At 41.5% G+C, this 18441-nt stretch overlaps 1 protein-coding gene across 3 annotated transcripts in view; it reads left to right on the top strand.

Moving 5' to 3' along the window:
• The window catches only part of LOC139157804 (cGMP-dependent protein kinase 2-like), a 74365-nt gene that overhangs the window by 12781 nt on the left and 43143 nt on the right, over window positions 1–18441 (top strand). For all 3 annotated transcript variants that reach the window (XM_070734965.1, XM_070734967.1, XM_070734966.1), the window contains 6 exons: window positions 1191–1296; window positions 4365–4428; window positions 4566–4643; window positions 6976–7064; window positions 8338–8403; window positions 13707–13745. In XM_070734965.1, the coding sequence (XP_070591066.1) occupies window positions 1191–1296; window positions 4365–4428; window positions 4566–4643; window positions 6976–7064; window positions 8338–8403; window positions 13707–13745 (442 nt within the window). The remainder of the gene's footprint in view (window positions 1–1190; window positions 1297–4364; window positions 4429–4565; window positions 4644–6975; window positions 7065–8337; window positions 8404–13706; window positions 13746–18441) is intronic.

Raw genomic sequence — 18441 nt, 5'->3', positions numbered from 1 at the left:
AAGGTGATTTTGGCTTCTTGGGCAGGGGAGACAGGGCAATTCTGGGGCGAGTTGGTGTCGAAATACCCCTTTCCCCGCGATGCCCACCAACAGCACTCAGGTCTTGGTGTGTCCTGCCTTTGCAAGTCATGCGGGCTGGGGCATTCTTGATTCTGTTGCTATGGCAATTGTACAATTGCATCCTTCCCTTCTACTTCTGGAACAGAAGCGGAATCTGCATCCCTCTGTTTTCTTCCCTATGCGAATGGCTAGTTGCTGATAATGTGTCTCAATGCGTTTGCCCTATTGGGATTTTGGCGTGCCTTTGAATTTCAGCTCTCTTGTTCGAGCCACCATAGCATTAACTTCGATGCCTTATTTAAACGAGTGCTGACGGGGGGGAAAATGGAAATATTACAGGATTCCGAAGGCTGTGTGCGTCAGTCGCGGTGTACAAGAGTGTTTCAGAAAGTTAATGGCGAAAGCTGCCCACGCTGCTTTTTTAAAATTGCAGTTTCCTTCTGAAATACCCTGTGTGGCAGTTCTCTGTGAGAGGTGAAAGAACGTGTATTTTTAAATCAACTTATTTATTTTTTTAGCATTATATAGGAAGGAATGCTATGGGGGCCACGCCAACGGTTTGCTCGCTAGTGTTGCTGATGACAGTAAACAAACCCAGAAATAAAAACATTTGTTTTTAAAACATAAAACGTATCAGGAAAGACTTAATGAACTCAATCTATAGAGTCTGGAGGACAGAAGGAAAAGGGGGGACATGATCGAAACATTTAAATATATTAAAGGGTTAAATAAGGTCCAGGAGGGAAGTGTTTTTAATAGGAAAGTGAACACAAGAACAAGGGGACACAATCTGAAGTTAGTTGGGGGAAAGATCAAAAGCAACGTGAGAAAATATTATTTCACTGAAAGAGTAGTAGATCCTTGGAACAAACTTCCAGCAGACGTGGTTGGTAAATCCACAGTAACTGAATTTAAACATGCCTGGGATAAACATATATCCATCCTAAGATAAAATACAGAAAATAGTATAAGGGCAGACTAGATGGACCATGAGGTCTTTTTCTGCCGTCAATCTTCTATGTTTCTATGTTTCTATGTTTTGTTTTTACTACCAAATGTTAAAGGATTTATGCTGGGAAAGAAGTAAAGCTGAACTCTCTCTTGGTTAACCGTAACTTCTGTCTTCCCAGCACTCACGGTGGTGCAGTTGTGGGCCATTGACCGACAGATATATCGCAGCATCATCACCGAAAACGCCAAGCGGAAACGTGCTTTGGCCCTCGCAGGCTTGCGAGGGTAAGTAGCCAGGGATAGAAGGAAGGGAGGGTGATCGAGAATGGAAGGAAAAGACTAATGGAAGTAACGTTTCTTCACCAGAGGTCAAGCGCAGTATAAATAAGTAACTAAATGTGGGCAGGACAGGAATATCAGTTCTATGACGAATTTTCCCTTCTTGATTTTATTTATTTATTTATTTATTTATTCAATTTTTTTTAATGCCGCCCTTCTCCTTAGACTCAGGGGGGCTTATAACATGCTAGCAATAGCACTTTTTAACAGAGCTAGGCTATTGCCACCACAATCCGGGTCCTCATTTTACCCACCTCGGAAGGATGGAAGGCTGAGTCAACCCTGAGCCGGTGATGAGATTTGAACCACTAACCTTCAGATCTACAGTCAGCTTCAGTGGCCTGCAGTACAGCACTCTACCTGCTGCGCCACCCCGGCTCATGATTCCAAGAATATTGGCTGGGTTTTGGCAAAAGAAGTAATAGAAAAAACAATAGGCAACATTACCTTCTGCCGCATGCGTCCCAGCGACTGGTCAGCTTTCTCCAGGTTCCGTCAACTAGACGATGTCGCTTGGCGGGACCTAGGGGAAGAGCCTTCTTTGTGGGGGGCCCAACCCTCTGGAATCAGCTCCCCCCAGAGATTCATACTGCCCCACCCTCCTTGCTTTCCGTAAGAAGTTGAATACCCTTCTATGCCACCAGGCTTGGGGTGACTGGACCCTAGCTTCTGGCCTACGAGTGCGATGTATGCTTGTTGTTGAATGTGAATGAATGAATTTTAAAGTTCCAGGGTTTTTAGAGTAGTTAACTATATTAATTGGATTTTAGACTTTGATATTGTATACTGAATCGAATAAATAAATAAACAAGCAAGCAAGCAAACAAACAAGATAGCATTTAGACTTATTTACTGTTTCATAGTGCTTTTACAACCGTCTATAAGGGGTTTACAGAATCAGCATATCACCCCCAACAAACTGGGTCCTCATTTACCCACCTTGGAAGGATGGAAGGCTGAGTCAACCTTGAGCTGGTGGTGAGATTTGAACTGCTGAACTACAGCTAGCAGTTAGCTGAAGTATCCTGCAGTGCTGCACTCTAACCACTGCGCCACCCCCGGCTCGGATATCAATGGCAGAGACAGTTGGGGGAGTTTGAGGATTCCAAATTATTATGAGCAATCGGGAGAGAGTCCTGCAGCTCCTGTGTCGTAGATTTCCAAAGCATTCCTTGTGTGTGCTGCTTCTCCCTCTGTCGGGCACGTTTCCATTCAAAGTCCAGGGGGGGGGGGGAACCCAACTCCATATTGATAGGGATGAGGAGTACTTTTACTAGACAATAACTGATAGCGACAAAAGGAAAGCAATCTCTGAATCAAAAGGCGCGCCAATGCATACACAAAGAATCCCAAAACCCTCCCGCATTGCCCCCATGGGCAGTTCACCCAATCCCCATGTCCAGTGAGGGGCCGCTCATCTTTAGTGCTACTGGTTCGCCCTCCAAGGCCATCATGGGCATGCGCGTGTCCAGCATGCACGGGCAGGCCCATTGGTGTGTGATTTGGCTTCTGCACATGTGCGAGTGAGATTTCGGCAATTTTCGCCAAGCACAGAATCTTATCCTTATTAGTATACTGTACGTAACCTAGTTGGGTGTTGCCATACAGTAGCCAACAATATCAGTTTCTACAATGTAAAAACTGTTCCTTTAAGAAACATTTGCTGGTTGTCCATAAGAGGGAGCCAAAGCAATTCCTCTTGGGCAGGGGGAGTTCTTTGTTAGAGATATACATATATCCATCCTAAGATAAAATACAGAAAATAGTATAAGGGCAGACTAGATGGACCATGAGGTCTTTTTCTGCCGTCAATCTTCTATGTTTCTATATATTTGCTGTGCGCTATATTTTTGCTGTGTGAGTGGTTTCTAAACTATTAGTAGTATTATATCTGTATTGCTCATTGTTTGTAAATAATAATACAGTGGTACCTCTACCTAAGAACGCCACTATGTAAGAAGAACTTTTCTAGATAAGAACCGGGTGTTCAAGATTTTTTTGCCTCTTTTTAAGAACCATTTTCTACTTAAGAACCCAAGCCCGGAAAAATTTCCCAGGAAATTTGAGGGCAGCACGAAGGCCCGGCCAGTTTCCTGCCATTCCCCCTGGGTTTCTCTTACTGGCGCAATGTACCGGAGACAGCCTCGTGCCGGGTGTATGGGAGGCGCATGCTCCTCCTCGCTGCCTCAGAGCCCATCTTTTTTTTTTAAGCCTTAAAGTTTGGGATTTTTTTGATTCCCCTCACCTCCCCTTCTTCCTTGTGTAGCGACTGTTCAACTCCACTTCTTCCTCCTCCCACCCAAATTCTGAGCTTTTATTTCTTTCCTAATGGGTTTGCACGCATTATTTGCTTTTACATTGATTCCTATGGGCAAAATTGCTTCTACTTACAAATTTTTCTATTTAAGAACCTGGTCACGGAACAAATTAAGTTCTTAAGTAGAGGTACCACTGTATTGTTGTATATTGATACTAAGTCTGATTCATTGTCTGATTGGCCCACATTCCTACATACACTCTGTTTTAAAGTGTGTTGAAGGTTTAGTGGCTGGACATATTAACAGCCCTCACACAAGATTTTTCTTGCTTGTGCATGATCAAAAACTAAATCTCATGTGGGGTGTGGGTGTGTTTGTGTGCATACGCACCTCAGGGACATGCAGCTGCGTGTACATCCTAGATGTCCCTACTGGGACGGTGCACTAGATAGCGTAACCTGGAACCCATTACTGCCCATGTCCCATGATGTCAGCTGAATGCACCGACTGTTTGGGCTTCCACATCTGGTCCATGGCAGCAGTTTACAGCTTGAGCAAGCTGTAAACATGTCCATGTAGCCTGGCAGTACGTGATGAGAACTTTCCTCCCTAACCTCCTAATCAGACACGAGTAGACACAAATACCTAACCTTCCTCCACCACCCCTGTTTCTATGGCAGCCGAAGGAAGCAAGCGAGCGAGCAGTGTGGAGGCTGACACCCTCTCTCCCCTCTTCTCTTTATCTTGCCATCCCAGGGTGAAGCCTCTCCAAGGCCTGTCCGATGCTGATCTTTCACAGCTGCTGGATTCTGCAGAAGAGGTAATTGCAACCATAATTGAGAGACTCTCTCTCTCTCTGACTCGGGGTTGGCTAGGATCGTGCGGTAAAGGGGGTAGCACTGAGGTGACCCCAGCGCTTTCCAAGAGACTGAACATTAAGTCTGTATATTCTTGCAGCGCATCTTCATGCCCAACGAATTCATCATCCAGGAAGGCGATGAGGGGAGAGCCTTTTTCTTCATTCTCACGGGAGAGGTGAGTCTTGGAATAGTAAAGTTGACAAAGAAGAGATTTTTGAGAAAGGGAAGACTTTCTCATGTTTACCATTCTTTTATTTTTATTTATTTATTTTGTCCAATACACAATGAGGGTTTTAGTGGGTACATATATATATATATATATACACATAGTAAAATACATGATGAAGGTTATAGAGGAGATACTCATAGTAAAATATATCTAAGAAAGAATAGAAAAGAAGATATAGGAATAGAACTTATCAATGAAAGAATAGAAGAAGAGATATAGGAATAGAAGAAAGGTATAGGAGATATAGGAGAGCAGGTCATATAGGAATTATGACCTATAAAGCCCTTCATGGCACCGGACCAGAGTATCTCAGGGACCTTTGAAAAGTGTTCAGAAACTTCAGATCGTGCAGAATGCAGCTGTGAGAGCAGTCATGGGCTTCCCCAAATATACCCATGTTACACCAACACTCTGCAGTCTGCATTGGTTGCCGATCAGTTTCCGATCACAATTCAAAGTGTTGGTTATGACCTATAAAGCCCTTCATGGCACCGGACCAGATTATCTCAGGGACCGTCTTCTGCTGCACGAATCCCAGCGACCAGTTAGGTTCCACAGAGTGGGCCTTCTCCGGGTCCCGCCAACTAAACAATGTCGTTTGGCGGCACCCGGGGGAAGAGCCTTTTCTGTGGCGGCCCCGGCCCTTTGGAACCAACTCCCCCCAGAGATTAGAATTGCCCCTACCCGCCTCGCCTTTTGTAAGCTTCTTAAAACCCACCTCTGCCATCAGGCATGGGGAAACTGAGATATTCTTTCCCCCTAGGCCTTTACAATTTACGCATGGTATGTCTGTATGTATGTTTGGTTTTTATAATAAGTTTTTTTTTAGTTATTTTAGTATTGGATTGGATTGTTACATGTTGTTTTTATCATTGTTGTTAGCCGCCCCGAGTCTACGGAGAGGGGCGGCATACAAATCCAATAAATAAATTAAATAAATAAATAAATAAATAATAGGACAGGGGACGGAAGGCACTCTAGTGCACTTGTACTCGCCCCTTACTGACCTCTTAGGAATCTGGATAGGTCAACCATAGATAATCTAAGGGTAAATTGTTGGGGGTTTGGGGATGACACTATGGAGTCTGGTAATGAGTTACACGCTTCGACAACTCGGTTACTGAAGTCATGTTTTTTTTACAAATTATTCCTTACAATTTTTTACAAATTATTCCTTACAATTAGCTTTCCATATGAGTAACGTGAAGGTACAAAGCTCCAAGTGTGCCTGGCAAACAAGCTTAAATCAGAGTTCCCTCTTTTTTTTAAATAGCCTTTTTACCCAGAGCTGTTCTTGACTGGATGCAGAATTTATCTGACATTTTTCAGGGATTTTTGCTAGAGACCCTCTGCTTTCTTGAAATTATACTGCTCAAAAAGAAAATAAAGGGAATGCTCAAATAACACATCCTAGATCTGAATGAATGAAATATTCTCATTGAATACTTTGTTCTGTACAAAGGTGAATGTGCACGACAGCATGTGAAATTGATTGTCAATCAGTGTTGCTTTCTAAGTGGACAGTTTGATTTCACGGAAGCTTGATTTACTTGGAGTTACATTGTGTTGTTTAAGTCAGTGTTTCCCAACCCTGGCAATTTGAAGCTATTTGGACTTCAACTTCCAGAATTCCCCAGCCAGCAAATGCTGGCTGGGGAATTCTGGGAGTTGAAGTCCAGATATCTTCAAGTTGCCAAGGTTGGGAAACACTGGTTTAAGTGATCCCTTTATTTTTTTGAGCCGTGTATATTTTGGCAGATCCTTCCATCATCTCAAGCAAATTGCTGATTTCTCCTGCTTACATCCTTGACTCCTGGATTGTCCAGTATGCTTCTCAGAATCGGAACGAGCAATACAAAATATAATAATGTAGCTACGGCCAAACTTGAGTTCAACTCTTAAGAATTTCATGCATCCAAGTGTTCTTAACAACAGCATGAAAGTGATTTGCCCAACTAGGCTAAAATGGGGTTTGTGGCTCAGCCCAGTAACCTAGTCACTATTTTAGTGTGTCATGCAAACCAAGCCATTATTATGTTACTTCCTTTTCTTGGGTATAGCATGTTATGTGAATGCAACAGTTGCATTTTGTCAACCAGAGTTTCCAATTCAGTGTGTTTTGTGAATCTGTCCATTTTGAGCTTTTTTTATTACCTTTCCCATCTGTTGCACCTGATACAAAAATAGCTTACCTGTCTTGCATACCAAACTGGAGACCAGTCCCCTCCTACCTTTCTGCCATGCTGCCTGGTCCTCATTTCTTTCCCGGCCTCTGCAGGTTGAGGTGACCAGGAATGTGGATGGACAGGAGGAGCACATCCGAGTGCTAAAGGCTGGAGACCACTTTGGGGAGCTTTCCCTCTTGCGGTAAGTGTGGGACACTCACAGCCTTTGTGCACCAGTTGATACAAATGCCCAATGGAGGTGGCAGAAATATCGTAGTATCAAACATGCACATTGATGTAACTATTTGCTAGCACAGAGACATTGACTGAGCCAGGAGGCCCCCATGGAAGATCTAAATGGGTGAAGAGTTTTGGACATATATTCCACTAAACCTCTCCCATGCAGGCATCTTCCCTTGCTCTAGATCAATCTTCTCAGGGAGGATCCTGCTCTGTTCCAGCACTGGGCCCCCCAGAAATCAGATGCACACCACCATTTTTAAATAATAAAGGATTTACTACGTACAACAATTATTTGCAGTTAAAGAGTTATGGCTTCGCCGTATTGCTTATAAAGTCTTATCAGCTGGGTAGAGTCCCAGAAAGAGATAAGCACCACAATAATTACCCAGCTGGAATAATATGCAGAACCGGAGACGTTCAGGGGTTAGCTGGAAGCCTGGAGTTCCTCAGAAAACCAAGAATGTGTCTCTTTAAATCACAACCTGAAAAAACAAGGACTGGAAACTAGATGCTAGAATGAAATACATTGTTCTCTGCACTGGAATGACGCATGATTCTGTCTTAAATAGTCTGAGGGTGTGACCCACTAGCCTCTTGAGTTCACTCAATGAGTTAACCTCCTTCTGAGTAACCATTCATGCCTCCTAGAGGCCCTGCAAACCCTAGCATCCAGAAGAGGCTCCTCCTCTTCTCCTGAGTCACTGATCTCAGGAGATGCAGAAGGCCCTGATTGCTTTTCAGATTTTGACACCACGTCTTCTTTGCTGTCAGTCTCAGGTGTCAGGAACACAAGATGCCTCCACTGTCTCTGGATCTTCTGGGTCCATGACTAATTGTGCAGTACGCGAGCGGACCACAACAGATCCTTTTACCGGTTTGTTTTTGGATGAGAAGTTATATACACATAGCACTAGCACTTACATTTTGACCACTTCACGGTGCTTTACAGCACTGGTTTACAAATGCCAGCGTATTTCCCCCAACAATGTGGGTCCTCATTTTACTGACCTCAGAAGGATGAGAGCTTGAATCAACCTTGAGCCGATCAGGATCAAACTCTTGGCAGTGGGAATGCAGAGTTAGCCTGTAATACTGCATCCTGGCCACTGTGCTATCACAGCTCTTATATGTCCTTGTATATCAATACGTCCCACACTGTTATTAGCTGTGGGCTGTAGTCTAAATAATCGGAGATCATAAGAGGCTATTTTTTCGCTTTTCTACACTTGCAGCAACATTCGCCGGACAGCCAGCTGTCGAGCACAGGGTGAAGTGACCTGCATTGCAGTAGCTAAAGAGTAAGTAATGTTGGCCTCTTGCACATATGGAGCCTTAGTGTGCAAAGATGTATAATGGAACCTCTGCACAGAACTGGCCATAAAGCAGTGGTTCTCAACGTGGGGGTCGGGACCCCTTTGTGGATCGAATGGCTGTTTCACAGGGGTCGCCTAAGACCATGGGAAAAGACAAATTTCCCATGGTATTAATAATAATAATTTAATAATAATTTATTGGATTTGTATGCCGCCCCTCTCCGTAGACTCGGGGCGGCTAACAACAATAATAAACACAACATGTACAATCCAATAATAAAAACAACTACAAACCCCTATTATAAAACCAAACATACACACAAACATACCATGCATAACTTGTAATGGCCTAGGGGGAAGAGCTATCTCAACTCCCCCATGCCTGGCGGTATAAGTGAGTCTTGAGTAGTTTACAAAAGACAGGGAGGGTGGGGGCAGTTCTAATCTCCGGGGGGAGTTGTTGTTGTTGTTGTTATTATTATTATTATTTATTATTATTATTATTATTATTTATTAGATTTGTATGCCTCCCCTCTCCGTAGACTCGGGGAGTTGGTTCCAGAGGGCCGGGGCCGCCACAGAGAAGGCTCTTCCCTTGGGGCCCGCCAAACGACATTGTTTATTCGACGGGACCCGGAGAAGGCCAACTCTGTGGGACCTTATCGGTCGCTGGGATTCGTGCAGTAGCACAAATAGGAACTAAAGCTTCTATTATGGCGCCTTGGAACATATTTTTACAATCCAACCAATCAGGCGTTTACCTCTGATCTTCTTGCCAATCAGCTTATTCTCTGCTGGGAGAATTGGCACTAGACTTATGGTTGGGGGTCACCACAACATGAGGAACTGTATTAATGGGGTCGTGGCATTAGAAAGGTTGAGAACTGCTGCCATAAAGGGTCCTATGATTTCTCCCTGAGTCAGAAATGCAAACTCCCTGAAGCAGTATTGTAGAGGCTGCTTCTAACCTAGCGTGCCTCATTTTCCATTCTGTAGAAAACATTCACTGATGACGGGTTAGCCTGGGAGGAAAGAGAAGGCAATGGTGACAGATAGTTAGCTCCAGAGAAGCAAAGGCACTCAAGGGCTGTCCAACACCTCACAAATCAAAGGATACACCGAAACTGAGCTGTAGAAAAGGCCCAGGGTGCTTGTGGGAAACCCTTGAGTGATATTATATAGAGTGCTGGTGAGACCACATTTGGAATACTGTGTTCAGTTCTGGAGACCTCACCTACAAAAAGATATTGACAAAATTGAACGGGTCCAAAGACGGGCTACAAGAATGGTGGAAGGTCTTAAGCATAAAACGTATCAGGAAAGACTTAATGAACTCAACCTGTATAGTCTGGAGGACAGAAGGAAAAGGGGGGACATGATCGAAACATTTAAATATGTTAAAGGGTTAAATAAGGTCCAGTGTTTTTAATAGGAAAGTGAACACAAGAACAAGGAGACACAATCTGAAGTTAGTTGGGGGAAAGATCAAAAGCAACATGAGAAAATATTATTTTACTGAAAGAGTAGTAGATGCTTGGAACAAACCTCCAGCAGACGTGGTAGATAAATCCACAGTAATTGAATTTAAACATGCCTGGGATAAACATATATCCATCCTAAGATAAAATACAGAAAATAGTATAAGGGCAGACTAGATGGACCATGAGGTCTTTTTCTGCCGTCAGACTTCTATGTTTCTATTGTTGCAGCCACAGTGATGGACTAAGAACATTTCAATGGTGCCTGGAAGATTATCTTCAGTAGCATATGGAAGAAGCAGAGGGCACAAAATTAGTAGCTGTGAAACACAAGAGAGTTGAACATTTTTAGGTCAGCTTTCAGCACAAATAGAAGAGTCAACAATTTTGTAGAAAGCTCGAGAGTCACATCAAAGGGACTTTTCTTTCTTGTTTGAGGTAGACAGTGGCAGAATCTTTGCTTTAAAACTATTCTAAGCTCTGCTTCCTTCCTCAAATGCTGAGAAATTATGCCACCGGTTTTCAGCAGTGATCACTTTTACTAAAATATTTAAAGTATTAAATATTAGAATATTTATTGACCCTGTCCTGGATATAAACTGTTTCAACTCCCACCCTCAAAATGTCGCTACACAGCACTGTACACCAAGACAACTAGACACAAGAACAGTTTTTCCCCCGAATGCCATCACTACGCTGAACAAATAATTCCCTCAACGCTGTCAAACTATTCACAAAGGCTGCATTACTAATACTATTAGTCTTCTCTTCATTCCTATCACCCATCTCCTTCCACTTATGAATTTATGACTGTAACTTGTTGCTTGTATCCTTAAGATTTTATTAATATTGATTATTTCCTGATTGTTTATTTGACCCCTATGACAATCATTAAGTATTGTACCTCATGATTCTTGACAAATATACAGTATCTTTTCTTTTATGTACACTGAGATCATATGCCCCAAAGACAAATTCTTTGTGTATCCAATCACACTTGGCCAATAAATAATTCTGTCTATCTATTCTACAGTATCTATCAAGGGATAGAAACATAGAAACATAGAAGACTGACGGCAGAAAAAGACCTCATGATCCATCTAGTCTGCCCTTATACTATTTTCTGTATTTTATCTTAGGATGGATATATGTTTATCCCAGGCATGTTTAAATTCAGTTACTGTGGATTTACCAACCACGTCTGCTGGAAGTTTGTTCCAAGGATCTACGACTCTTTCAGTAAAATAATATTTTCTCATGTTGCTTTTGATCTTTCCCCCAACTAACTTCAGATTGTGTCCCCTTGTTCTTATGTTCACTTTCCTATTAAAAACACTTCCCTCCTGGACCTTATTTAACCCTTTAACATATTTAAATGTTTCGATCGTGTCCCCCTTTTCCTTCTGTCCTCCAGACTATACAGATTGAGTTCATTAAGTCTTTCCTGATACGTTTTATGCTTAAGACCTTCCACCATTCTTGTAGCCCGTCTTTGGACCCGTTCAATTTTGTCAATATCGTTTTTGTAGGTGAGATCTCTATGGGAACTCCACAAAAGAGCTTGTGAGAAGCCGATATAGTATTGGGGATGTAATTATCCACCCAGAATATAAGTTAGGGACAATCTATGGCTCTTTGCTATCTCAACTTGCCCAGCTTTACATCACAACAAAAATTTTCAGTAACTGTATAATAATGAGATAGTCCTCTGCTTAGAAGATTATTGTTTGAAATATAGTGGCTACAGTCTCACAACATTCCAGTTGAAACAATTTTGAGTAATTGGTAGCTCAGACTACTGGTAGCTCAGACTAGGAATAATAGGATTTTAAAATGAAGTAGAGGTATCAACAATCACTTTCACTATTTACCTCTCAGGAAGGGTAGAATTGGCTGTTGTATTATGGTTAGTGTTTGTGATCCACTTTTGAAACCAATATAGTGCACTTGAATAATAATGATGTGTATGGCAAAGTTACTTCTAATGGAAAAAGGAAAATAAAAATTCCCTTTTTATGATGTTGTTATAAATCTTAGTACATTATATGGTTATTCACTGTTTCCATTCATTAATGTTTGCACAATATGTTAAAATTATTAACATTCTATTATTTAAATAGCTTCGACATTAAGGATAGAAAAATAGTCTATCAATGTTAATTACAATTTAGGCCGCCAATTTTATAAGCGTAAAATTATTTAGCTTTTTCATCCAAAATTCAGTGTAACAGAACCATTATGACTCGCATCAAAATAATTGTTATATTAGAGGTTTCAATAGCTGATTACTTATTAAAGTCTCCCTTATATTGTTACTTTGTGTAGTACCTATGAATATAAGAAAAAGTAGAGCAAATTTAATGATTTGCTAATTCTATGAGTTGATGTTAAGGTGGCTGAGGTGGGAGAAACAAACTTAATTATGAGAGAGGTGAGGGATGGTCAAGGGAGAGAGAGAGAGAAGAAGGAAGGGAGGAAGGAAGGAAGGAAGGAAGGAAAAAAGGAAGGAAGGAAGGAAGGAAGAAAGAAAGAAAGAAAGAAAGAAAGAGGAAGGAAAAAGAAAATAATTAGAGTTTCTGCCTCCCCTTTTTTAATACATCTAACTGATTTGCAATATTTGTAGACATTTAGGCTCCCTTAGAAACCCGACTAAAAATGATTACATTTGCCATGCTGCATGATGTGTTTCAAATTGCCAAATCTGGAACCAGTTATCGAGGGAGATGCTGAGCTTCTCTTTTCTTGATGTATCTAAAGAGAGGCTGAATCAATTATTTCTTGCAGATGCTTTAATCTGAATTCTTGCAGTGAGGAGATAGTTGTTCTATGTGGCAACTCCTCTTATAGTGGGGAGGGGAACATAGCTAGTCCTTCACTTACAACCATCTGTTTACAATGGCACTGAATAAATTGACAACCGGTCTTTGCCGCCCCGAGTCTTCGGAGAGGGGCGGCATACAAATCTAATAAATTATTATTATTATTATGTCAGTACAACACAGCAAATGAGTTCACCATGTTGGATTTCGTATTTCATCACCAGTCGGGCGCTTCCCAAGCACCTAGGACTGCGTGATGTAGCGGCAAATTATATTTGCCGATCCCAGTAAAGCGGCCTTTTGCAATTGACAGATGGAGATTTTGTCAATTCCGATGGTTTCCAAATGTCCGCTGAGATCATTTGGTACTGCGCCCAGCGTGCCAAGTACCACTGGGACCACTTTCACTGGCTTATGCCAGAGTCGTTGCAGCTCGATTTTTAGATCTTCGTATTTCACTAATTTCTCTAGCTGATTATTGTTATTATTATTATTATTAGGTTTTAAGTTATATTGGATTTATAGGCCACCCAACTCCTGACGGACTCTAGGCGGCATACAATAATAAAAAGTATACAACAATTAAAATCCCAATAAAACAGTCAATTAAAAACAATCAATAAAAACATCACTTCTGAGCCGGAGCAGATAGCTCAACGGCCCCAGCATGAATTTACAATGGTTGCAATTTCCTGGGTCCTGTGACTGTGATTTGCAACCTTCCCACCTGGTTTTTGATAAGCAAAGTCAACGGGGTGGGGTGGGGGGTTGGATGTGTGACACAACTGCATGATTCACTTAACAACTGAAGTAGAAAAAGTTGTAACGTAGTTCACAATTCATTTAACAACCACCTTGCTTGGCAACCAAAATTCTGCTCCCAGTTGGGATCATAAGGGCTACCTGTATGGGGAGCCTGTGAATACTTCCAAAGTGAATTTTCATTACTGTTCTCCTATCTTTTTTAATCCACCCCTCTACCCTTTTCCAGGGATTTCCAGGAGCTGAGTCCAATGTGTGCTCGTGAGCCGTAAGTATTTTCTTGCTTCTGGGGGGGGTTTGAATGGGGGGCTCTGCATTGAGGCAGTTCAACAAAAGACCCAGTCACTACAACATAAATCATTTGTTAATCACTAATTCCATTTTTACAAATCTTTTAAACGGTCTCTGTTCTTATATTCCAATTTTACTTATCAAATTCAACTTGCTTTATTAATACACTTCATTAAAGCTAAGTAAGTCTGTTTTAATCAAGAAACCTAATATTTCCTTAATATATTTCATCAAGGTTAGTTAAACCTGTTTTGATATATTCAGCAAACCAAATATTTTCCTAGATTCTAAACATGAACTTACTTATTTAGTACATTTCATTAAATTCAATTAAACCTCTTTTAATATAATCAGTAGACCTAATATTTAACCAATTTCAATCTAATAAATAATAATAATAATAATAATAATAATAATAATAATAATAATAATAATAATAATAAAAAAAAAAATCTTTCAAACCATCTCTATTCTTATATTCCAGTTTTACTTATCAAATTCAACTTACTTTATTAATACATTTCATTAAAACTAATTATGCCTATTTTAATATAATCAACAAACTCCCAATTGTTTTTGGAAAGCAGAAATGGGCAACAGTGTCCTCTACTCATCCCATCCCCACTGGGTGTGATTCCCATCCATGTACTCCCATTCCATTTTTCCTGTTCGTGCAGTCACAGGATTTGTTCATCCGATTTGCCTGCTGTGCTTCTCTTTCTCCTAGGCCCAGTATTTCTCAACTTTGTTGACTTTTAAGTTGTGTGCATTTCAATTCCCAGAATTCCCCCACTAGAATGCTGGCTGAGGAATTCCAGGAGTTTATGCCCGTGCACCTTAAAGTGACTGAGGTTAAGAAACATAGCTATAGGCAAGTCTGGCACTTTGATTTATTACTACTTGCAGTGGCAGAAATGTCATTTCAGCTGGCTTAAGGGTTGTTGCCTTACAACTCTCTGATTTCTGTTGCCAGTGGTCTCCCAGCAGTATTTCTCTGCCATGCAATCTCACTGGTTCAGAACCTGGCACAAATACATTTTTGAAATTAATATTGCTTCCCTGGAGCTACCCATTTTTCCACCAGCTTTTTAAAAAAAAGTCCACTGATGCACCATTGAAACATTGCTTCCTTTCCTCTCCTCTCCTCTCCTCTCCTCTCTTCTCCTCACCTCTCTTCTCCTCTCCCTTTCCCCTTCCCTTCCTTTTTGAAAAATCCTGTTCCAAATAGCCCATGTGAATAAGAACTGCAAAATCCTTATTTTGGAGCTGAAATATATCCTTACTTTCTCTAATATCAGAAAGAACGTGAAACAATACTGTATATTCTATCTCACCAAACATACACCTTGAGTGGGTCCTTTGTGCTATCTGAGCTCGGCTGTTTTCTTGCAAACATTTATTTACCCAAACTAGATAACTTCGCCAGTCACGTTACCTAGGTTGGGTAATGAATCATCTGCAAGAAAACAGCCGAAGTCAGAGAGCACCAAGGACATTATTCTCCCTGTTCCAACCAGTTCGGGAGAACTGGTAGCGACAATGTCATCTTATTTAGTCACGTTTTTGAGGCTGGGCACATGAGTCGAAGGCACGTGTGCAAATAAAGTACATGCGCAGGAGACTGTGTGCATGTGCAGTGGTGTGCATGTGCAGTTCGCATGTTCAGATTTGCGAACTAGTAAGGAAGGTAACTTTATACTACCCCTGACCAAAGACCATTCAGATAACAAATGAAGCTGCTCTGGGAAAACACCCCCTAATAATTAAATAATAATAATTCTGCTGGGTTTCGACCAGTGACATTCTGTAGGTCAGGAAAGTGTTACACCCAGTTCATTTGAGAGGCTCCTGCAGCAAGAATGGCAAGCCAAACTTAGGAACATGGGAAAAAATGATTTATTTATTTTTGCATTTGAAAGTTGCCTGGATTCATTTATATTTGAATGCTTTAATTTTCTATACCTAACTTTAATTTTACAGTTATATGTGCATATAAAAGTATACAGTATCTGTTCAACAAGACCTGCCCAGAGAAAGGAATATGATTGGCAATTGAGAGGATACAACATTAAGGGAGAAAGAAAGATGGTTTTAAAAGATGAGAAATAAAATAAATAAATAAATGTCGCCTGTTATCATGAAAGACAGCAGTGCAGAAGGAACACCCATCAAGTTGCTGCCGAAGCATCACAATCCAGACAGAATTTTCTTAAATAAGTTTAAAGTCCAACTAGCATCAGCATGGGCTAGGAATAGCTGAAGGGTACAGTACTGGCATGCCCAGAATCACCAGGTAAATTTAATAATTGTTTTCTTATTTCCTGTACAAAATCATCCAAACCTGGGCCCTAAGACCTATGTGTGGAAGAGCCACCCAAAATTGGATTCCATATGGCAGAGGTCTTCAAACTTGGCAACTTTAAGACTTGTGGACTTCAACTCCCAGAATTCTCCAGCCAGCTATGCTGGCTGGAGAATTCTGGGAGTTGAAGTCCACATGTCTTAAAGTTGCCAAGTTTGAGGACCCCTGCCATATGGTCTTGAGGATGGGTACTTTGTAAAGATGAAATTATTTGGGTTTTTAAAAAATACTCTTGTATAATGATTCTGAAGGTGAGCCTTACTGTAGTTCCATTTTTTTTTACTTGCACTATCATTTGAAACAGCATAATTAGTAAACCAAATTAAGTCTTAAAATGTCTAACACTCTGCGCATAAGAAATAACTCTTGTTTTCATACAACAGTTTATCCTGTGTGATGCTTTTATTTATGTCGACCACTGGGAGATAGTATATAATCAGTTATGCAGTGCCTTCTATTGGCCAGTATAAATAAAAATCACAACAGGTTATTAATCCTCCTATTTCATATCTACCCATCAGGGCTTTTAGCTGCTCCAATCTTGTAACAGTATTTTTTCTCCCTTAAAACAAGCGATAAATCACCCCAGTTATTATGGGTTCCTTTTGGCATCTTTACGGTCTACTTCAGTGATGGCAAACCATAATTCAATGCTTGGGGAGGGCGAAAATTGTTTCCCCTGCCCCCCCACTGGATGCCCTCTGGAGGCCAGAAACCACCCATTTCCCAACTTCTGGTGGCCCTGGGAGGCCCGTTTTTCATTCTCCGCAAGGAAGCCTCTGGAGCCTGGGGAGGGCAAAAATGCCTTCTCTATGCCCTCCAGGAGCCAAAAATGCCCTCCCAGAACTTCCATGTGAGTAAAAAATCAGCTGGCCTGTGAGCTTATGTGTGCTGGAGCTGAGCTAGGGCAACAGTTCGCGTGCCAGCAGATATGGCTCCATGTGCCACCTGTGGCACCGGTGCCATAGGTTTGTCATCACTGGGTTTTTTTATTATTATTATTATTGTTGTTATTATTATTATTATTATTATTATTATTATTATTATTAATTAGATTTGTATGCCGCCCCTCTCCGTAGACTCGGGGCAGCTCACAGCAATGATAAAAATAATATGCAATGACAAATCTAATAGTTAGAATCTAAAATAACAATAATACATTTTAAAAAGTCTAAAAAACAAGAAAACCCAATATATAAAAAACATACATACAGTCATATCATACACACACAAAAAAACCCCATACATAGGCAGGGGGAGACGTTTCAGTTCCCCCACGCTTGACGACAGAGGTGGGTTTTAAGAAGTTTACGAAAGGCAAGGAGGGTGGGGGCAGTTCTAATCTCTGGAGGGAGCTGACTCCAGAGGGTCGGAGACGCCACAGAGAAGGCTCTTCCTCTGGGTCCCGCCAAACGTCATTGTTTAGTTGACGGGACCCGGAGGAGACCAACTCTGTGGGACCTAACCAGTCGCTGGGATTCGTGTGGCAAGAAGGCGGTCTCATAGATAACCTGGTCTGATGCCATGAAGGGCTTTATAGGTGATGACCAACACTTTGAATTGTGAGCGGAAACTGATCGGCAACCAATGCAGACTGCGGAGTGTTGGTGTAACATGGGCATACTTAGGAAAGCCCATGATTGCTCTCGCAGCTGCAGGCAAACAACCCATAAGGAATGAGATAAACTTGGATTGATTGGCCAGTTTTGGCAGAGCTGGACATGCTTTTTCCCACCTGGGCATTGTTTTTTGGAGTACTTCTGACCAGCAGTGGTAGTGTTGTGCAGAGAAGCCTGTGTGTGAGAGAGACCTTTTCTAGCTACTTTGTGTTTTGGCTAATCCGTGTCTCTGACCCAGGTATCTTCTGCATATGAGGTCTTCTGCATATGAGGCATCAGTCATCCGGTCTAGTTTGACGCAAGAGTTTAGTGGGGATGCAATCAAAGGAACATGGGGTTAGTGTTATTTGAAAACAACACAGTTTTGGAATGGTGCTTGTCCACCCTTGTCCGAATATTCTCGGAGGTCAGCCGACATTTAACCTTTCTTTGAATGCCTCCATGCAAAACAGCGCCAAACCAGAACGAATTGTGACAGAGGACTAAGCCTACTTATTTAACCATCTGTCAAAATTTTCTTCATCCCCTATCATTCCATATTAAGCAGAGTAATTGGGGGATGTTTTCCCACTGGCTGCTAACATATGGAGGGGGGGGGGGGAGGGAAATAAAGCCGGAGGAATCCATCAATCACTGTCCTTAGTATGCCCTGTAAATGATGACAGCACCATTTGCTGCCGTTGTGTCTATGA

The sequence above is a fragment of the Erythrolamprus reginae genome, chromosome 1 (genome assembly GCF_031021105.1).
Source record: "Erythrolamprus reginae isolate rEryReg1 chromosome 1, rEryReg1.hap1, whole genome shotgun sequence".
In the NCBI taxonomy this organism is placed as follows: Eukaryota; Metazoa; Chordata; class Lepidosauria; order Squamata; family Dipsadidae; genus Erythrolamprus; species Erythrolamprus reginae.
The sequence above is the reverse complement of the archived record's forward strand: the minus strand, read 5'-3'. Positions and strand labels throughout refer to the sequence as shown.